General features: G+C 35.8%; 1 protein-coding gene across 2 annotated transcripts; it reads left to right on the forward strand.

Annotated features, from left to right (window-relative positions):
* The first annotated feature begins 13,987 nt into the window (after positions 1-13,987).
* On the forward strand, positions 13,988-17,954 carry LOC139992883 (uncharacterized). 2 transcript variants are annotated; one of them, XR_011801227.1, is made up of 3 exons: positions 13,988-15,069; positions 15,659-16,304; positions 17,307-17,954. XR_011801227.1 is itself a non-coding variant. In XM_072014176.1 (2 exons), the coding sequence occupies exons 1-2, from the start codon at positions 14,867-14,869 to the stop codon at positions 16,029-16,031; spliced, it is 576 nt and encodes a 191-aa protein (XP_071870277.1). In that variant the 5' UTR covers positions 13,988-14,866; the 3' UTR covers positions 16,032-17,061. The 2 variants fall into 2 exon arrangements, 1 of the variants encoding a protein (XP_071870277.1); XM_072014176.1 differs by lacking the exon at positions 17,307-17,954 and having other exon boundaries at positions 15,659-17,061.
* Positions 17,955-23,797: the final 5,843 nt, after the last annotated feature.

Here is a 23,797-nt window from a genome sequence, read left to right on the forward strand (position 1 = left end):
GGCAAAGGATCGAGAAACAATACCTCTAGCCAATGTTAATACATCGTGATATCCCCTGCCCACGCCAGTTTTACCAGACTATAAATTTTTCATGCCGACCGGGCGTCCTGATCTCATCAAAATTCAACGCAAACCTCGTTAAACCTTCCACGATTGAATGAAACAAAAAAAAAAGGGGGAAATTAATCCCGAATTAAACTGGAATTACTCTATTTATTCAACGACAAACTAAATGTCACTGAGGAAAGAACGATTGTTCGAAGTCGACGCACTTTTCTATTTAAGAAATTCCTTTCTTTGTCCGCATAGATTTCACGATTAAAATGTCGTTAAATTTTTGGGAAAAAAGAAACGGATCTCGAACACCGATCTCGAATCACAATAACTCGTGAAAACGTCTAAAGCAAGATAGTCGCACGAGGAATCAAAGGTAAATCGCTCAAGTCCAAGGTAACAACGAAACCAGCTCGATTTAAGAAACCAAATTGGCTCTTGTCTCACACCACGCGTCCACACATATATCTGCGAGCTACACATATGCGTATAGTATAAGAACGTATCGAGTATATAACCTCGTATATATAACGCAAATTTATGTGGCTATAAGTATACGTACGCGTACACCGCTCATAATTATTCAAACATCGATAGAACTATTTGTTGAACAATTTGAAACTCGAAGTACGTACATTTTCTAGAACGGTCAATACAATCGAAACTAAAATTTATATCTAATATCAAATTGTAGTATTAAATACAGAGAATAAAGAATAAAGAATCGTATAATTACGATTATTACAACTGTATAATGACAAATGTTACAATAATAACGGCGTTATTAATCAAGAATGATCCTTACTATACTCTTATAGCAGAAACAAATTAAAAATAGCATAAAAGTTATATAGCATAGTTCGAATAATTATAACCAACAGTAATACACTCGAATGTAACGTATATATAACCATATAATACACACGGACAATAGTGTGTATATATATATTTATATATATATATGTATATGTATATATATGTATACATTCACGTATATATATATGTATATATATTTTTTATATTCAACGTCCCCTTTCTTACGTTCCTTATAGCAACGAACGTACGAAAACGAAAACGAGAAGAAAGAACTAAAAGAAAGAAAGGCAATGTAGGACTAGCTTTCGTGTCGATAGAAGTTTCACCAAAAATTGACGCGAATAATAATCGTCGAGGAAGGATGGACGCGCGCGTAGAGCCCGAAGAGGCTCGAGGATGACTGAGAGGAACAGGTTCCTCTCCTCCGCCTCGAGCAAAAGAGGGTTGAAAGCACGAGGCACGGCGAGTGAGCGGAGCTCGACGCCAGGGGGATGTGCTCCGGTCCACGTGCACCAGGAGGCACGTTCCACGGTCACGTGTATGCTTTACGCACCACCCCACTTCGTCCCTCCTAGCCGGAGTTACCAGTGTCTCTGTGTTCCACTTATTTATTATTTCTGCCACCGTATGAAATTCGAACGTACAGAACGATGATACTGGGAGATTAAACGGGCAACGGGTTTGTTAACGCAAGACCCGATGATAGTGTGCGATAATTAGACTGCGGATTTTTCAAGTGTGGCTAAATCGTGTTGGAATATTCAAGTTCTACGTAGAGAATACGTCGTATTATGTAAGATGTATGTGACAAATAATGTAAAATATAAAGTATGCGATATAAATATGATGTATGTGTATAAATATAAATATAAAACTAACGTAAGATATAAAATACACAATTATATTTATGTTTGCGAAATATGAATCACGTTTCCACGTACCTACATTTAGTTATCGTAATTTCATTTGCAATAAACAACAATAGCTTTTTCAAGGTTTTCCGTAGTAAATTCGAATCGTTTCTCTGGGAAAAGTAATTTATGTTACAAAATTGGAATGTACATTAAATTAAAACACAAATCAGAGAATCTGGCAAGAAACGGTGACCAAAAAAATATTAAACGAATTCTTGAAATTCTTGAGATTATTTCGCAGTTATTTTTACTCGTCACAGTGACGTTCTCTTTTTGTGTACAAAGAAATACTGTAGATTGTGCGCTAATAATTAACACTTACGTGGCGTTAAACTAGCGTCACCGTTCACCACAGTGTTAACGTGTCCGCAACTATCGTTTCGTACGCAAACTCATTTCGTAGTTGCGACACTAAAAATCGGATTCGCATTCTCAAACAAACACGCGTACGAAACGAATTTCCTCAGCTTCTTCCCTCTATTCTACTTCCATACAAAGACGTAATAACGACACACGAGCCATGCAAAAGTCATATCGATCAACTCCGACAAAAACACACATGGGAAAGCACAGGAAAGGCGATCGCGTCACAAACATTGTTTTTCAAAAGGCAAGTCAAACGATTTAGCTTCCAAAAGGTTACGTAACGAACGAAATTGAATTTCTATAGAATGAAGAACTCATAGGAATTTCGAGGAAACAAACCGCACAGTTTGGTTGATCAACGTATCGAATCACCGCGTTATTCGACTATTCCTCGCGGAGGCAAACGCGAAACTGTAGAGCGATTAAAAGGAAGATCAGATGGAAAGCTCGTTTTCTATTACGGTGGCTGTATCAACGAGGGGGAAAGGAGATTTGGAAGTCAATATTTTTGGTTGCTTGTTAAGGATACATGAGTTGATTCAGGTTTCTGGGGATTTAATTAGCGGGTCACGCGGAGAACTCTCGGCGGATGAATAATGCGATTCGGGATAGTAATCATCGACTAATTGATACTACAGGTGGAGGAGGTAACGACGATACGATCGTAATGGGGTTCGATCCGATTGTTGTAGAGCAGATGGCGGATACTTGTGACTTGCACGATCAAACCCAATTTGGGAGAAAATGGAAAAAGACGAAAGAAAATAGACGATTGGTTGTCCGAGGGGTTGATGGAGAGTCGTGTTTAAAGAGATCGAGGAGGATCGTAGATTTGGGATAGGATTGGGTCAAGTGAAGTTGAGCACTGAGAATGTTAATTACGTTACGTGTGATGGCACGTTGTCTTCCGAATGTCACGTCTGTCCACGTCAATGCAAACGGAGAATTATCAATAATTAGCAAAGGCAGTGTAAAACAATCTGCGCTGTAACTCCGAATATAAACCAAAGATTCGTAGTGTCAGATTATAATTACTTTAATTTCTTACTCCTCGAGTTGTCTCTTTTTAAAACAACCGATAGTTATAATTTTGTAGGAAGGAAACGACGCTTCGTAATGATCTCGCGTTAAATTTTATATATTTCAATATTATCAAATAAATTAGCAAACGTGTCAGTCTGCTTTCTAAATCTAGCTCGATCATGCTGGGCCAATTAATATAAAACGTTGAAATGTTTTCCAGGCGCGTTTAATGGAGTTTAGAAAATTTCTAAAACAGTCGAAACGAGACTCGTCCGAAGGTTTCTCACGCAGCTTCGCACGGCTGATGCAAATTATTGTGCCACGTATCAATTTAGTGCGTCATAGCGGCAATTACGCGTAGGTCGCAAGTCAGTGGTGCTGATCATAATCTCTTTTCGCTATACATTGTACGTATGCCGGATTGTTTATTCTTCGTAAATATCACTGAAACGAACGGCGTTTTGTTATTTACTTTCCAGTCGCTTACATGGAAACGGCATACCAAGGCGTGCATCCACCGTCCATCTCCTTTCTCTTTTTGTAAAACCATAAATCACATACATATGTGAAAAAAAAAAAATGTTTCAGCAACCTACCATTACGTAAACAACGTTGTCTATCTTTTCTAGCAAAGAATGAATTTCTGCAACTTGTACATTTCCTACAAAATTGTGGTTAATGGTGATATAAAACGATATAGAACGAATTTTTTCAACTTTTACATTTCCTGTAATATTGTGATTAAACGCGATATGAAATGATAAAAAATGAGAACTAAATCTTTTCAATTTCCAAATTTCCTATACAAGCGTGACTAAGTATGATTTAAGTGGTATAGGATGAAATAAAATGAAGGATGAATCTTTTTCAACTTTTAAATTTCCTATAAGATTCTGATTAAGTGTGATATAAAATACAAGGACGATACAAAAATTTCGCTGTTCTTTATCGTTCTTCTTCCTGTAATTACTCTACAAATCTGTAACTACAAATTTTCGCAATATCCCGAGACAAGAACAAATCTAGATTCCTCAATTTGCAAATCAGCAAATGTTCCTAATTTCGCAGCACAGAATCCAGTTCTTTAAAGCCAGTTCGCAGCAAAACCTCCAGCACTTGTATCCAATCTATCAAAGTCGATTACAGTTAATTAATACAAAGTATACTATTCATTTACAATAGATCGAAAGTTATAACCGATTCTAACCATCGAAAACAATATATACCATAAACTTATAAACTTTATAAATTGCCTATCTCAAAAGGTGGAAATCTACAAGTGACAAAGTATAGTACGTACGATGAACGAAAAAAAAAAAAAATCAAGGAAACTTGAAAAACAAAAACAGTAGAGAGAAGTAAGAAAAATGAGGAGAAAAGTGGGAAGAGGAAAGTTTCGAAGACGGGAAGTGAGGACGTACGCAGACAGGATAAGGAGTACGTTGACCTGAATTGACCTGACCTGCGACAACCCAACGTGTTCGACGGCTAAACTGTCGTATATCAAAGTAATCTCATGCGCGGATCATTGAGGAGAGACTCGGTCCCCGATGTGTATGTATGCGGCCACAAAAGAACACTCTGACGGGACACGTTACGAGGCGATCGCTGCCTTTTTCTACACTAATGCCCACACTTAATGTACCACCTCGTTTGCCCTTATTAATCTTACATGGAGCATTAATAAAACATCGTTGCCTCGCAGCACAGTTATTTCGCCATAAATCATTGCTCTATGCGCTACAGATGCTTCTTCGAGTTATCTTCTTCTTATTATGTTTTGATATATTTGCCGACTTTTGGGACAAATTGTGTTTAAGATGCTGCAGGATTTGAATGAAACGTTACGTAAATAAAAGTTATTAATATTTTTTTTACTTGGACCGTAAATCACGTAAGCAGGTGAAGAAAGAAACGTTTCAGCAACCTGTCATTGTGCAACAACATTGTCTATCTTTTCTAGCAAATAATGAATTATTCCTCGATCTTCTAATTTCCTACAAAATTCTACTTGAGCTTTTTTACAGAGTATATCGTTAATACGAAATTTAGGAAATATTGTGTAAATATAAATTTGTTATAAATATTCTTGTAATATTTATAACAAAATAGAGAGAGTTTAGAAAATATGATTTAAAATATATACTTTTATGCTTCTTGTCCGAAAGAAATTAATTTCAGTTGGAAACTGAATTATATCTATGTGGCTTGGTGCAACAAGTGCCGATTTCATATTCTTGCGAAGATGAGTTAAGCACGGTATTGACTTCGTAAACAACTGTATATTCTATATTTAAAAAACAACTTTCTCAAGTTCTATATAGAAACAAGTGTAATGGCATTCTATTGTTATATAAAACAAATAAAGAAACTTTCCGCAAGAAATACCAAAGTCAACGTGAAAGATACAAATAGCATAAGCTTTAACTCTGCTTCTTTATGTCAGAAAAGAAATTCGAAACGGCAGACACTTCTGTAACAGAAATTACTTCTTACACCAAGTCACAGATGTGTATTTCTCCATTGTAAGTTCAACAAATATTCCAGCAAAGCTTCATTAATCGTACATCTGATTATTGATCGGTGATAAATGTCGCTTCGTCCAAACAGATCTTAACAGGCCTAACAAAATACAAGAAAGAAAAGAAAATAAAATCCGCGAATCTCGATAAACGGGATATTTCCTTTAAAAAAGGGATTCTTGCGGCCGATTTAGGCGGAAGTGGCGATCCATCGGTGAAAGGTTGCAGCAGCTAACGCAATTTATATTTCAATCGACCTATAGAGAAGCTTTTATCTGTCCAACGCCAGACTAGGAATACGCTTCACTCATCTACCCCATCTACTCGCATCTCGACTTGGAAAGGAAACGACAGACAGAGACGGAGATCGAAAGAGAGACAGAAAGAGAGAGACAAACAAACAAGGGTTGGAACAAAAAAGAAATATAGAGAAAGAAAGAAACAAAACGAAAGCCAGCTCTCTTCGTACGTGGATGAACGTGGCCCACAGAGAAACGATCTCACTGAACCGGGCTAGACATTGCTTTCGGTTTAAATATGGTGGCTGGTCGAGCGGAAAATACACGGGGGATGCATGGGACGTTCATCAGTGTCTCTGACTTGCCTGCGATTGACTGGCCAAATCGTACGAGGATGTTCAACGATAATAATCCTTCGGCTGATCGTGCTACGCAGTTTATGCACGGGACGATGATCAACTTCGACAACCTTTCTCCGCCTTGTCGGAACAATTACGTCCATGACCGGTATGATTTAAGAGGAGAGGGCCGATTAATTAGCCAGACGCCCTTTCATTTTCTTCACAATGCGAAATAGGAGAGTCAGTCGGTATTGAGTGTGGGCAGACGTGGACTGCATTGTGGCGATTTATATGTTTTGCCATTTTTATCGCGTATGTTGGACTCTTGTTTAAATACGTTGTTTTGTGGTGCGGTTTTGTTAAGGAATACGATAATCCTGCAGATCTGAAAGGATAGCGTGAACATTTTTTCTCGTCTACAAGTATTTGGTAAAGGATAGGGATTTTTGTAGGGAACTCTTAACTCTAAATGCGCATGTTTCTTTTATTTATATTCTGCTTTAGAAGTGTTGCAAAGAATTGTTTTAGAATTACTAATAATTAGTAGAAGAATTTTATTTATTATTTTCTCAAAAACATGACATACAACATATGTATCTATCATTTTGCCCAATCACTGTATCAGCTTCGTTTTTATTGTACCTTCTATCGAATAGCGAACAATCCTATTCGTCCAATGAATCACAACTGTTATACACAGAAGCATCGCGTTTCAAGTTTCCAGTAGAATTAAAATGTAAGACGTAGATGTACACGGTCGCTAAATTTTCATGTTTCATGTATCTTGAACATTTTTGAAGGCAAACGTAGATTTTAAATCTCGAGTAGCTATAGCCGGTAATACATCGTAAAACCGGAAGCTCGTTCAAACGCGAAAGGAAAGAACAAGACGTAACGATAAATAAATAAAATACATAGTGGAGAATATCGTGAAGATACGATATTCTTGTAAATTTAACCGGACAACTAGCCTGTGTACATCGTTTTGTATTTAATAGGAATGGTTCTTTTTCTCACCGTTGAAAGACACGGTAACTCAGCATAGAGTCTCGACCTTATTCGCCACCCTGGCGCTGGTTACGTAACACAGCACTCACTTCGAAGTCGACTAATAAGCAAGGTAGGCTCCGTTTGTACACGCTTTGCATTTAATACTTCCTCCACCCCGTGAAGCCACCACCCTTCGACACGATTTCCATCGAGCGAAGCCGTTCACGTGGCGAGACACGTGAGTCCGACACGTGGGAGTCCCCAGTCAACGATATCGAACCATCCTCTACTCGAGATATTTCCGAGTAGCTGGAGTACAAAGGGCCAGCTTTATTTTACACGCGTAATTATTACATCTTTCATATTTTCACCCGACTAATGGAGATTCACCATCCATTCTTCTTCGGCTTTATCTATTTCTGTTTATCTTATTTATTTCTATTGTATTTTATTTCTCGTCCGCCTTTTCGATTGACGAGCATTCACAAACCTACGTAATTTTATTAAAACTAGCGATTATGTGTATGTTTTTGAATTTAAGGTTTTTTTTCGTTTCAGTTATATCGTAACCCTTTCATTGGGGAGCAAAGCTTACCTCAATCGTTGAGATTCATAATCGTTACGACGATACGTGAATCATTATGTATCTTCTATTTTTAAGTTCACCACGAGGGGAGTACGTATTAACCTGGTAAATAATCGTATTGTACCATACAGATTTAGCGACATAAGTTAAATAATATCACAGCGATACACTATTGCACGTATTCGCATTTGTGCCAATTTAAATCATCACACTCTGTGCTGATCATCGTCCTATGTATACATGTATCGCATGTAGATCATACATACGCAGATTACAATAATAAAGAAAGGTATTATATACCAACATGAAACAAGATTTTTTTTAATTTTCCAACGTAGTTATCGTAGCATACTATCGTTTTAATCTACAGCGAAAGGATTAATAGCATCTTTTTTAAGGAAAATCTAATCGCATTGTATCTTATCAAGCAAGGAAATTTAGACTGCGGAAACTACGAATTTTATGCGCATTCTTCTTTTCACGAATATGCTACGTTCTATTCTATTTGGTGAATACGTTGCACCATATTCCCACGTTACCTGCACATCGATAAAACGGCACCAAAGATCAAAAGCCAAAGAACGTACTAAAAGTTCACTGGGCACCCGGTTGCCTCGTAATTTTCTCATTTTTCTGAATCTACGTAGAAAGACTCGGTGTGCCGGACGTGCCGGCAACGAAGGTCGGTCTCCGGACGTGACATCACTGGCAATCAGTTTTTCAGACACGTGAGAAAACAATTGTTCCTTACAATGCCGTAATAAAATGGTACACTACTGAGATCAATTTAATTGAGCTTCTTCGTGCGTGCCAGACTCGCGATTACTCTGATACCGCACACAACGCTCTATATTAGAAAAAATATTACCATCCAATACCTTACACACTTTCGTCGCCAAACAACAAGATTCATGCTTCTTCTTCTTCTTCTTCTCGTTCTTACATTTATAATTGACTTCTCTGGCTTAGTTCGCTCGTTTCATTAACTGGCATAGATTCTATAAATGCTGCGCGTTCATCCCGTGCACCATGGTATTTAACAGGAATGGAAAAATGCCTTGTGAATGCAGCAAGGACGTCGGATGCGTGTTACAATGCTACCTAACGCACGTGATACTTTCCCACGTGATTAGTCACGGTCCTACCGTGAACAAAAAAAAGAGAAACGACAGGATAAGGTAAAAATATGTTGCGAAATTTTGCGAAATCTTTGTGACTACGAAGTTTAGGGCAACGTTGAAGTTCAGGGTGATGGATACCACTTGATTTGCTTCGAGGAATGACTTTTCACTAACGTACAATTTCTCTGTCATTTTTTATCGGTAAAGGCGACTCAAATTTCTTATAATAAATATTGTGGCATGATTAAGATGATTATAACTATATAATAATAACTCTATATAAATGTTGGATATTAGAAAGAAAATATCTTCAAAACAGATTAGATATGTAAGGTACTAATCATTAGTATATTCTAATTTGAATTCATAAAGCTCAGTAGCTAAGCTAAAACTACATAGTGGTGATACCTATGTGTGAATATGTCACAAACTCAACAACAACGCAACTCAACAAACTTAACAAACAAATGTTGTTTGAAGTTTGCAAGTTCATCTTGCAATTAGCGATAAAGAAACTTTAGGCTTCTTAGAGTCCCTTGAATATTCAGACCTAACACGGAAACCTTTAAAGTTAACATTACTACATAGGAATTTTAAAACTCAAGCCTGAAGAAATAACTGAAAAATGAAACGAAATAAAGGATCAAGCGAAGTGGAAAACAGGTACATCGACAATTTCCTGCTTCCCTTTTCAGTAACCACTATGTTCAGTGATATTGTCGGTGATATAACATTTGATAAGACCGTGAAGATGCCACAACTCTTACGCAATCTGTGTGTATTCCATTCAATTCTACTTCATAAACACGGAACTGCACAACCTCTATGGAATCGTTACAAAACTTGGCAAAGATAAAAGTCCTTTAAAAAGTTCCACGTTCTAGAAAAAGCTTCGATCTATGATGCAATTTTATATTTATAGTTTCCATCGTAAGGATTGAAATGTACAGCAAAAATTGAAACATTAACAAACAAAGGTGAACTTCCCTTAAAATTTAAAAAATCTCTGATGATTCGATCTATGAATGTTATCCTCGATGATATCTATCTTCGATTCAGTCGTGTCATAATTAAAATATAAAGATTTCTGAACGTTGAGAGTTAAGATGCAAATCAAAGATTAGAAAACGAGTCCAATATGCCCAAAAACTCATTTAGTATCGTTAATACCTGAGAAATATATTAGCACAGAAACGTTTCGCTGTTTATCTATTGTATGTATCTGACAGTGGATGATTCAACGTGTTTAGAGAACCTTTTATCAAGGAGTTAATACCGTAACGAAAAATTCTGAAGACCACGGCCTTGCGTATCGCAAATGTGGCCGCTGCAACGCGTTATGGCGACGCCGTTAATATTGCGTAAACGTTAGGCATCTCATTCAATCGAGTTTTCTAAGTGTTACATCTGAGTCAGCCTTTCGCCGTAATTTATTGCCGACAAGCTTTTTGCAAATATGAGAATACCCGGCTTATCAGTTTGTTCTTATGACGTATAATAAAACACGACTTAAAATCTATTTTTCTCTATCCAGCTATCTTCTTCAAACATAGCAGCAATTGGTAAATTTGCAGTTCAGTATCTTTAGGAACGTTCCCACATTACTTCAGGTACTCCATAAGAACTAACGAACGAACAACTCCTGGAACATATTTCTTTCAGTACAGATTCTTGAACTCATTGTAGAATTAGATACTGTACTACACTATAAAATCTAATATCTGTCTGAAAACGGATGAAAACGCAGAGATGAAGAAATATTAAATAGATTTGGAAGAATTCATATTCGAAAAGAACTGTCATCAATGATATTGACGTAACAATATGAAGAAATGATTTAAAAAGCAATCAACGAGCACAATCGATGAATTAGTCCCATCTGGGATTGGGAAAGACTATGTTAGATAATTAAATACAAAATAAAACTTCTTAAGAAATAAATAGAAACATCCAGACTAGACGTGTTTTTCTATTGATAGAAGATAGCTAATATCGCTAATATAATACATACTTTTACTGCCACACGAACATGAAACTTCCGCATCAATCACCTTTTAAAATGATGATTGATATTCCTAGTCTAATACCTTTAAGCTACTTTATGTTTTAACAATTTCAAACTGTTTAACCAAAGGAAAGTAAAGTCGTGCAAAACAAAGAAAGAAAGACAGAGTATTAAGGAGATTTCTCGTTTCGTGATGCTTAAAGGCCAGCAGGCGGACGATCTTACGCGTATACCTCCAACCAAACGAATCGTGAAGCTGTGCGCCTTTCGCTTCCGGTTCACCGATCTCTCCACATTCGTTAGGCCGCGTTCTCTGTTCTCGACATTTATGTGACCACTTTCGCTCGGTCCGGTGTGTGTTTCGACTTGCTACGCGCCGCCGTGTTGCACCGTTTCGAATTCATCTCTACGATTAATAACAGCCGTACTCTACATATTCCTTTTACTCCTGATCCCGTAACTCATAAAAAGATTATAATGATCCTAGAACGAAAAAAGAAGGTCACATATCAATTACTTCAGCTTCGTTTGAAGAAGCGTTCATCTTTATGTAATAACTTCTTCATTTTTATCGTATTATTTTATTAGAAGACGAAGTAGGAAATGGAAAGAAAAAAGAATGGAGAATTGATTGAAAGAAGATTACACTCGTTATACTACTTTGTGAAGTATCATCGTATTAGATTTTACTCGCTTTACCTGTTTGTTTCTAATGTCTGAAGTCTAACCTCAAAAAATTCCATAAACAATTTGAGGAAATATATTCTAAGTATTTGCTATTAGATATTTTATTATTGGTTGTTTCGTGACGTCATTCAATATGGCAACCATATTACGAAAATCCTACGAATTGGTCCCAGTACTGAAGACATCTTAAATATATATAATATTCATTAAAGCTAATGTAGCAATTCCTGTAATCAAGCCTGGGCAATTTAGAATCATTTGGACAATCAGTTTATGCAGGAACTCGCGTTAGCCAGCTAACAATAAACAACTCGTATGCGGATCTCGCACGGATGAATGCATCGTGTCCGGTGCATGTCCTTGTACATTCACGAAGCTGTTCGTTTCGCGATATTTCACGAAAATGTCCATATACGAGAGAGAAATCATTCGTTTTTCAATCGACTTCATATTTTCTGGCATACACGCTCCACTACTATTTATGATATCGCAAATTCGCTTTGGATGACTATTTTAGTAGACGCCATTAAAATGTAAAGTAAAGAAGATAAAATTTGAAGATTTCACTTACAGAAGATGTTTCCGGAGAAAGTTTCGCGTCCCCGTCATCCCTGATGTCATCTCGGCTTCATATTCAGCTTCTAAACTCACTTTTCATAATAATAACCACATATTACATTATAAAATTACGCAACTGTAACGCGGTCACTGACCAATTTGAAAATTCCAGTCCAACATGGCTGCTCGATTGTTCGACTTTTTAGTATATATAGAGCGCGCTACGTATGATCGATAGATATGATTCGTATCGATAATTCAGTTTTCGAGATATGAATAGAAATAGACTGCAAATGTTCGTACGTCTAAAATATGAAAACAACATGTGTAAAATATAAAAATATTATACATATAAACATATGTAAACATATGCAAACATATCCTACCAGACAATACTAAACTATGCATAAGTATACTGATTTCATTGATGTATATATAATATATATTTATTGTAATGGCGTCGTTTAACAGATTTGCTTCTTAAAATTTCATCAATTTGTGACGTAATCTTGAAATTGCATATCGGACGAAACAAAACTCTCTCCAAATCTCATTTCATTACCAATTATATATATAAACAAGTAAAGCCAGATTTATATAGAAATCTGCAATTTCTAGTCGAAAAAAGGTTTAGAAGAAAACAGAAAAACACCAAAGAATAAGAAAATATAAGATTTCCTTTCTAATTACCTATGAACCTCGTTCTAAAGGTTGATGGAAGTCAATAAATATTTATACACGCCTGTCCTTTGAATAGAGAGCGAATTACAGAATAATTTACTAACAAAGTAAGTCTTGCTTTTTTTTCTTGATTGCCGTGTGTACCGATGCATGGCAGGTTCCGGATGGCGCCACGAAATTCCATAAACCCGAGCCAGATGCCAGTAGAGTCTAACTCTGTGCGTGCTGCTCTCTACAGGAGATCCGACCAACGTTGTAAGAAGATTCTTCTTATCACTATTTATTACATTTCATGCACGGCACTTCTTTTTAAATGTTGCGTATTAGATTTAACAGATAATTCTAATGTCAACCGATATATCGCAGTCGAGAGGAAAAATACACCAAAGGTCTTTACAACTTAAAATACACGTTCATCTATCCATTACCAATGATTTAATAGCGAGTAGATATTGAATTATTTATCTAAACACTGTATTATTAGAAATAAAAATGTTGCAAAACTATACTCCTAAGTTACTAAGAAGTGTTGAATAAAGATAAGGTTAATTTAAATTCTACTTCCAGGATTCGGATAAAAATCATTTAATCAAATTCCAAACGATTGCACACGTTTCATAGGATACAACAGGTGTGTATACCGCAGAGGATGGCGTAACTAAGAATTTCCAATTACATATGTAGCAATCACAGTAATCTATGAAAATCAAACCAGTTTGCACATCTATAAAGGACTTGTTCCTCTGAAATCGAAATTTCTGTCATTTTCTAACAAAGTTGCCATTCAAATTTCGCAGAATTATACAAAATCCCGGATCTACTAACAAAATAATTAAACAATTCTAGTAAAATTGCAATTTCTTATTACAGACGAATTCTATTTATTTAACGCGACGGGTAGCGTCGAAGGATGGGACTTTTGTCATTTTTTAGTAAAAGTATCATTCCACTTCCGCATAAATACACAAAATCCCGAATCTACTAACAAAATAATTAAACAATTCTAGCAGAAGGAAAAATTGCAATCTCCCATTACAGACGAATTTTATTTACTTAACGCGACGGGTAGCGTCGAAAAATGGAATTCCTTTGCCTTTTTCCTTTTTTAGTAAAGTTGCCACCTTAGAAATGGAATTTCACATGGATACTACTAGATACTATTTCGTTCGGTTCTTCGCCACGTCTCGGCGATAATTCGAACGGCAATTTTTTAAGCACTCCTCTAATTGTACTCTCAATTTGCAAGTCAAACAGCCGGAAGAGTACTATATTTACGAAGGCATGAGAAAACAGCTTCGATGACGTCACTGTTTAAAGGTCTATCGTACTCTTCTGGCGCTATTCGGTACTGTTTTATTTCTGCTTAGGTAGATCAGGAGAGAAAGAAAGAAAGAGAGACGGAGGACCACCGGTCCGAGAGGAGAACCGGCAGATATGCAAACATCGAAAAGAAATAGATCGAGATCGCTTCATTTTTCTCGCTGGATCGCCGCCAATTATAAAAGCACGCGTATACACATGTTCGATTCGTTGGATATCGAGTAGAAAATATGGAGAAGGCGCGATTGTCTCTTGGAAACGCGGTTGTTTAATATTCAACCAAGTGAAATTTGTGATCAATGGATTGTCAAACAAAATGTCAGCGCTGAAAAATTATGTGCAATCGTATCTTTTATCGTAAATTATGCTTTTTCGAGAATATCGTAAACGTTGCTTGGTAGCCTGATCAGAACCATTCTCGTCTAATGTTGAAAAGAAAAAAACATTCAGTGAGAAATTATTAGTTATAATCTATCGATTATTAATAGTCAAGGGAAATAATTATAGGTATTAGTTGCAGGAAATTTCTCAGTAAATATTAATACAAAGGTAGCTTTTATTTTGTGTGAATATCTAAATTGAATGTCAAAGTATATTGTCTAGATTAAATCATCTTCGCCGATCCATAGCATCAAATGCTACAATGGCAGCGCAAAAGTCACCAAAAATCGAGGCCCAGGTCGTGGAAGCAATTCGTAGGCTGCAGGCCATTCAAGGATCAACTCCACAGGAAATCAGTAATTACATTGCTCAAGAATATAATATTCCTGGCTCTGAGATTAGGCGTCACGTTCAACTTGCCCTCAGGCGTGGCGTGACTTATGGTATTCTTCAGCGTTTGAAGGGGTAAATGCAAGAAAATAGGATTAATTTTTACAAGCAACCTTCCTTCCTGCATCAATACCTGCACTACATTTTTAAAACGATTCACAAACTAGAATCTATTATCTTAATCTAGGATTTTACAAAAAATTGAATTGTAGTAAATGATAGCAGTTTGAAAAGGAACGCAAACATTTTACCAAAAAGATCAGATCTAAAAGCATCCCGAATGTAACTACAATGTAAAAAAAAGAACAGAATTTAAATAGCATTATAAAATCAAAAAAAAAACTCAGGGCTACATTATATCAATATTACTATGAATTACTATAGAATATTACTTCAGAGTTTGAAGGAAATCGAATTGCAAAGAACCAGGCCAGAAAACGTACGTATCAAAGTTTTGAGATAAAATCTGCTCGACCTTCGGCTTAATAAATCACACGAACAAAATATTCTAAAACTTGAAACCTTAAGAATGTTACAAATTAGAAATGGAAAATTCTATTTCCTGAAACTTCCAGAGTAACGTAGAAATTTTAGTTAGAAATAAATTTCTTATATGACAGATCAGATGTATCTAAATACATTACAACAGTCTCCTTGTTTTTAGCGGATGCTACACGTACAATCAAGACTATATGTACAGTCAATACATGAACAGCGGCGACGCCACTGCTGTCGACATTCGTTGCAGACGAAAAAGACGATCCAGCCGCAGAAGAAGCTCGAGGAGACGCGGTAGAAGGAGGTACTACAAGAGCCGTGGATCTCGACGTAGATCCCGCAGAAGAAGATCGCGAGGAAGACGAAGAAAATCGTCGAGGAGACGAAGGCGGAGGGAAGAATTTCCAAAGGAAATCGACGAGCTAAAGATGACCACCGTGACCAAACAATCGTCGAAAAGCAGCAACCTCTTACCGAAGGATGGTCCACGAAGCAATCATTCTACCATCTCTGCAAACTCCGAAGAGAAGCAAGAGTAACCATCCAAACGGATATCCTTCGCTTTTACGATCGACTCGAGAAGCAAAGATTGACTCAAGAACAAGAATACAGATGCAAGTGAAATGCACACGCTATTTGCTTGAATCCATTTGAATGCATTTCCCTTTTTAAACACTTTTTTTATTCGAGTATTTTTCTTGCTTTATGGATAGATAGATAGATAGAAGTATCGGCGCAAATCAGCCTTTCTTGGGAAATCTTCTGTAAATTTGTAAAGAACACGATTTTTCGCCTGGCCTGTTTCGTAGAATGTAAGTTGCAAGGATTGGAAACAATCGAACAGAACTTGCTTATAGATGACGCTGTAAATGCCAAAGTTGAAAAAAAGTTTGTTTTTTTTTTTTTTTTATTGGAAAATGTTCTACGTAGCAATAAGAGTACCGTAATAGTAGAATTGCAGTGCGATTTCCCTCTCTAAATAGTTATTAATAACGCTAGAATATGATGTCACAGCGTCGCTTCTATAGAGAAAAATATAGGTGCGAATAAACATTAGTTAGTTGTCTCTTGGCTTTTGTCTATGCCATCTATCTAAGTAAATGGAACATTGAATTTTCTTTATGACTAGCAGCTGGCACATACAGACTTTCCCACAGATACACTTTTCTTCTTTATGAATTTGAACTAGATTTGCGTAATGCTCCTTTCCCTCTTGAAAAACTTGTTTCTTTTTTTCTTTCTTTTTTGGCACTTACAATGTTTTCTACAAGCACTCTTCAAATATGAGACACCGATTTTAGTTCTCAGCAAATGATTTATGCCAGTCCGAGTGATTGAATCCAACAATTCATAAAATCAACGAACCGAATTTAACTTAAACGAGATATATACAAGTAATACTCTATTTAAGTACCCAGATTTAATAAAAGCTTCCTCTGAATTGGTATTTACCGAAAAATTTCTTGTAAGTAATAACTATGATTATCTTCTTATGAGAAATCGAAACATCTGCTCATATCTATTCCAAAACGATTCTACGATCGATCGATTTTACAATAATTGAAATATTATCTTATTATCTATTTTTTATTATACATCTGCTTAATGGCAATAAATGATGATATATTTAAATTTCACATTTGAAAACAACGGTTTACAAAGAATCGTGTGTTTTACAGTCTGGTATAGTATTTTGTACAAATCTGGTTTATCATCATTGTAATCACGTTTATAATTCTCTTTGAAAATTTCCATAATGCTCATAATATAACCTTTGAATGTAACCTTTGCTAACGTCAGATTTTCTTTTGCAGTTTCCTCGAGGCAATCGGAATTTACATATTAAGGAAAAACAAAGAGGACGAGATTAAAAGAAATTCTAAGAAGACCGACCACCAGTCATGGATATACATACGTTTTGATAAATGTTTTATTTTATCGTTATTCTACCTTTCCTCTTTTCTAATCTGTTGTATTTGTATCTGTGCTTTTATTGTTTTAGAATAATTCTTTTTCTAAAAATCTATTTCTGCCGCGAGTAACATGTAACACATTCTGAACACTTTAAAAATCACAATACATTGAAAATATTTGAAAAATCGTGCACTGTTCCGGAAATACCGAATCACAGGCGAATCTTCATTTCCAAAAATCACGTTATGTCACCTAAATACACGATACGTCGGCTAAAAATAAATGTACGAAATACTCACACGAGAAGAACGTCATAAGGACGTCATTGGAAAGAACAAAACATTATCAGGGCCTTCTCGCACAATAATTTTCCAACCAGTAACATCGATATTAATCTTAATAAATGAACAATTTTTTGCGTCGATTTCTACGTCAAATAGAACAATTACGTAAATAAATTGTCATTTTTTAAATTTACTTCCAAAACTTTCTGTTAACAAAGTAACGCGAGATACTAATCATTTATTTATACTAATAATTTGTGACTCTAATTTTCCTAATATTATCAATCCAATCGTACAAGAGGGTCCAGGTAATAATTTCATGCTTTTCTGCATAAGTTCTCGTTACTGAAATGTATGAATTTTAGTATTGAAAATGCCGGAAAAACGAGCTGCGTTAAAAGCAGTGGCCGTTTCTCAGCAATGACGGCCCTGTCCACGGCCTTGTTGGCTAATGATAGTCTTGCTAATGATGCGTTCGCACACGCACACGTGTAGTCGTGACGCGTGACTATTTCACCCAGCAGCTCTATGGCTAGGCATCGTTGAGCCCAGAAACACTTTGACAATAAATCTATACACAATATCCTGTATGACGATTAAATAATGCCGGCCAAACTGCAAACATCAGGCACAACCTTATTTACGTTAGAGAGAGTTCAAACGCGCGAGTTGTTTGCTTCAATGTTAAACGTTTTCTGCTATTTAACATTATATTTGTTACGATGTATTATGCTAATGGTATTAACAGCGAAAAGTTATTTGAATTACAAATCCTTGTATCCTGTGCAAACAGTTAAAGGTGGAAAGTGAAAATTGCCGTGTTCTATAACGCGCGAATTTCCTACGTTCGAACGAAACGAACACGAGAAACGTTGCTCATTCATTCGTTAGGAAATTAAATCGAGCGCGTGGATCCGCTGGCCAAGAAGTTAAGTACCTTTTGTTCGATGCAGGATCTTATGAAGCGTTCACGGTATGAAATTTAATTGCCAGTAAATCACGAACCAGTTGATAGTCATTTCTACCGAGTAACAGTTTTAAACTTTCGGTTACGTTATACCCACGAGCAAGTGTATCTGTCTGGTTCGAAACGAACGACGGTGTTCTTTAACTCCTTTGTTTATTTAGAAACTATTTAGAGCATGCTATTGCACTGAGTAACTTGCAAAGATCATAAAAATTCTTCTGAAACTGATCAAACGACGGATAAACAAGGAAGACCAATTAAGCCTTAATTAATTTCTACAGCCAAGAAATAGGGCATCTTTCGTTCGACGTAAGGTCACTTACAGAGTTACCAGAGTCTTGTGAGATATTTAGGCTTATTATTTCCTAATCTTCCTCCAACTATCTCTTAATTATCCGAAACTGGCTACCACTCTGCCAAATGAAAAAGTTACTTCAGCCTTCATAAAATCCCAATTATGTTATACATGCAGATTGCGAAATATTTGTTATCTCAAACGAACGAGAATATTCTGCGGATTTTCATGTGATCGCTTCGAGCAACTTTCAAGTAACCGTGAGAATGAAAAAAAGAAGCAAGGAGAGACAGATTTACTTGCATTTTTTGCCAAGTGATCGAACGACGGATGAACATAAATTTTACTATCTGCTAGAGGTCTGTCGCGAGCAACAAAAAACGAATAATCATACATACACCGATAACAATATCTCGAATGAAATCGTCAGTCGCATAATTACTCGAGAAGGCAGCCGAGATAAGGCAGCTTGTTAAGAAACGTAACGAGCAGGTAACGCTAGACCAGCACACGCTATTGTGAGACGAACCGTGATTTACGATCGTGTTAGAGCATTTGGATAACTCACAGGGAAACACGATGCTATCTCCTTCGTAGTCGATCCCTTTGTTTCGATATACAACGATATACAACGATATGCAACGATACAGAATGGTTCCGTACGTGGATCGGTCTTTTATTTAACCCCTTCAATTCTAAATATCTTCATATGTACAGCACTGGCGATAATTATTCAAACGATACAGGTTCTATGTTATTTTCACGGTAGAACTGGATTTATGCTGCAGGCCGTAAATATTAGGCGTTCGTTACGTTTACTAAAAAAACTCTAATAAAATCATCTTTGCTGAGTATTTTACATTGCAAGGCAACGCGATACAAGTGAAATAAAAATTTTACGAGAAAATAATTGGGAAATGAAAGCAGCGAGAAGCAATCAAACTTCGCTAAACATCATCGCTACCCAACGAGTGTTTACGTATTTATAAGAAATTTAAAAACACTGCAATCCATAAAATGCATATAACATATGGAAATATAGAAAATATTCAGTATGTCCAGTACACGTCGTAATTTTTAATAGACGAAACGAATTACTACGTACGTTCCATTGCTTTAGCTCTCGTCATAAAAATATGAAATTACGTAAGAATCCATAGTCTAATCGTCAGGTGTCTCTAATACAATTAGTGTCTATTTATGACCGGCGATGTATCTGAACTCAATCGGAGCGTAAATAGTTTACGTGATTATAACAAGCTCGTATAGCAATAAGAATTCATCGAGTTTCATCATTACTTATGGTTTTTCATTCATATAACAGGTATATTAATTTCATTCACATCGAGACAAGTAGAATGAATGGGCAACGGTTCATTTAATGGACGCTAAACAAAATTTCGTTTCTAATTCCTAAATAAACAGAGTTCACACTTCTATCTACTATCGCACTTCGCTTCTACAGTAGCAGATAAGTAAGAGGGACAAATAGATCATGCAACTACATAGAGTTCGTATAGTAATAGGAATCCATTGATTTCCCTCATTACCTACAGTTTTTCATTCATATAATAGGCGTTCACATTGAGATAAACAGAGTGAATGGGCACGTAACGATTTTCATCCATATAATAGGCGTTCACATTGAGATAACCGGTGTGAATAGGTAACAGGTAACGATTTTCATCCATATAATAGGTGTTCGCATTGAGATAGAGTGAATGGACAGCGGTTCATTTAGTAGACACCGAACGATATTTCCTTCTAATAAACAGAGTTTAGGTAAATGGTTTTCCACTTGTTGAAGTAATTACTTCAAGAAAAGCTCTACACTTTTTCTTTTATACATCCGTGATCTGGAGATCTCTGTTACGAAGAGAATAGAATTTAGTGAAACAAAAAGATTCAAAATAAGGAGAGGTCCATATTTATAAATTTTCTTTTGGATTACAAAGTCTAGAAACAAAAGAGCTATAAGTAGGTTTCTATTGTTGTTTCTTGTAGCCTTCAGCTAGAGCTATACACCAAGGTTAACTTTTTGGTAATGTTCTTTGCTATAAATATATGAACGTGCTCCCTATCATAGCTCTTCTTCTATTGTATTGTAACACTGTAAGAGTGAGGATCTGGATCAGTACTCATACCTATATTTATTTCAATATATTTTTCTATTAAAAATTCATCCACTCGTTCCTCTGTTAGTTAACCTCAACACTACTGCTCTTCGCTTCTGCTACAAAAGATAAGTGAGAAGGTAAGTAAAACATGTATGTGATAAGGTTTCATTGGCAATGTTAGCGTGTAAGATTTTTCAGTGAAACATTATTATATATAGAAGTTGTAAGGGTAGAAATTCCAGGTGTGCAAAATTTAAATTATTCAAGAAATAGTCTGCAGACTATTGGTGTCTGAATAATTATAAGGAAATAATGATTGATAAAAGTAAGTAAATAATAATTATAAATATCGCAGATGAAATAATTTCTGTGTTAGAATACTAGAAATTATCTTTTAACAATAAACATAATTATTCTCGTCTGATAATGATAATATATACTATGTATATCATACATCACGCGATGATGACGATAGTCATGTTTATTGTTAAATTAGTACAGATTTTTCTAAATTAGTAATTACATAAAATAGTGTAAATTACGATACACTCAAGTTTAAACAAGTTACAATTTCTAAAATGAATGTCTTCTTTACGACAAGGTCCTATGTATCGGTTGGTAGTGTTAAAAGGATTGTAACGATTCAATCGAGGATGCTAGAAAAATCGTAACAACGTAATCAAAGTAACATACGTATAATGTATGCAGTATGAGAACAAGAAAATAAATATCAGCAATGAGAACAGCACTTAAAAAATTACAGCCGAGATATATAGCCTGCATTGAAACTTCAGATCCTTATCTCTTCAGCTTCCTATCAATTCCTCCAACACGTTAACTTTTATGCTTGACCGATTTTACGACCTCTCTACATAGAAGCCGCTATACCTTCTCATTCAAGAACCGCCTGTAACCTTTCACACCTCTCAAGTGATTACTGACATAATAGCTGCTGCGATTGACTAAGTACAGGCCCGGCACATTGGTTTATTTTCACCCGAAATCTTGTTATCAGATTACAAGAAGAAAAATAGACTTCCAAAGAAGTACAAAATCAAAAGAGAAATTCACCAGCTAAACGGAAATAGACGCGATTTATTTAATCTAAAACCGATGGAGAATCGTTGAAACGTTCAAGCAAGATGCTATTAATACCGATTTGTTCAATTTCAGTAATAATATTACCTCGATTATATACGGAGAGAACCAGATCTACAAAAAATATCAACTAAAAAAAAGAAAGAAAAGAGGGGAGGTTTGCTTGGATAGAAAAAAAATTAAAAAAAAAAAAAAAATAGAAAAACCGTGAAAACGTTGCAGATGGTTTATTCGCGATTGTTCCCGCGAAAAATGTGGAGTACGATGACTTCGAATAGAAAACAAACCGAGTCGCAGCTTTTGGTCCTCGGTTGTGTGCAACTTGGCGGCAATAATATTCTATTTGGAGGCGGGCCAACGTCAAAATGCAGATTTCTGGTATGTGCATCGGCACCTACTATTTCACCTGCATATTCGCCTTACCATACAAAATACGCGAGAGAGGAGGCACGTGGTGTGCTTCTGTTTGCCTGTCACGTGTCTATGCGTAGCTCAACGTACATTTCTATTTCGCACGTTATCTTAAAGCGCAGAGAAATCGCCGAATACATACATCCGCTATATTCTCGTTTGTCTATCTATAGTTTCGAACGTATTCTGTCGCGTGATGCAACTTTGTAAGCACGAGGTCCTTCGAAATAGTTCGAATAACAACTTCGTCAAACAACTTTGATCTTCTCATTCCCATAGCTCATATTGCGACGAAATATGGAGAATTTCGCGAATCTATTTCACTGTTGATATAAAACGAGAAATTATAAGAGTTTTCCTTCGAGTACAGGTGAAATATTATTTTTTATTATTTTTATTGCAAACTACAAATTATTCCCCCGTTGTTTTATCGAAGAGCAAGCAAGTTTTACTTCACGCTAGTATAACGAACGAAATAATAGCAAATTGCAATACTCACGTACACGTGTTATAAGATTATATGAAAATTCAATGAAAAAATTAAAGATTAAAATACAGAAATAGCGATATAAGTTGGCTAATATGAGGTGAATATAGACTTGAAGCAATTTTTGAAAAATCTAACGGTAGAAAGAGACGATTGCGTTGAAAATGTAAGTATAAAGAAGAACAATTTGCTAAATAAAAAGAAACAAAAACATTCTGAATTAATAGATTATTGTATAAGACAGTTTCTGAAAAACTCCAGCTTGAAAGTTTGACGAATATAATTAAACTTGGCTAATTCCGAACTGGACAAGAGTAAATAATCGAAAGAAGTTAAACTACGTGAGAAAATAAGCCAAAAATGTAGAATGACACTTTTTCACAAGATGCTTTGTTTTCGAGAACAATAAATTTGAAAATGTATCGTGCGTATCAAAGCAGTTCTTAACTAAACATATTCAAACGTATTATTTATTTGCTTCCAGATCGGACCTTAAACGGAAAAATGTTATTTTACATTTTTGACTTATTTTCGCACGTATAACAACCTCCTGCTGATTGTTTACTCGTATCTAATCGGAACTAGGCCAAGTTTAAGTATACTTGATATTTGAAATTTTCAAACTCAATTTTCTCAGAAACAAATCGTCCAACGAACAAACTTCGTTCAATATTTTCGACATATTTTTTTACGTAGAATCAGCCTGTACCCAATTGTGCCACCATTGTATAT

This window comes from Bombus fervidus, chromosome 12 (genome assembly GCF_041682495.2).
Source record: "Bombus fervidus isolate BK054 chromosome 12, iyBomFerv1, whole genome shotgun sequence".
NCBI lineage: Eukaryota > Metazoa > Arthropoda > Insecta > Hymenoptera > Apidae > Bombus > Bombus fervidus.

Coding starts and splice junctions, on each gene's coding strand:
- LOC139992883 (XM_072014176.1), top strand. CDS start 14,867: ATGGCAGCGCAAAAGTCACCAAAAATCGAGGCCCAGGTCGTGGAAGCA. Junction 15,070..15,658: donor ATTCTTCAGCGTTTGAAGGG/GTAAATGCAAGA, acceptor CCTTGTTTTTAG/CGGATGCTACACGTACAATC.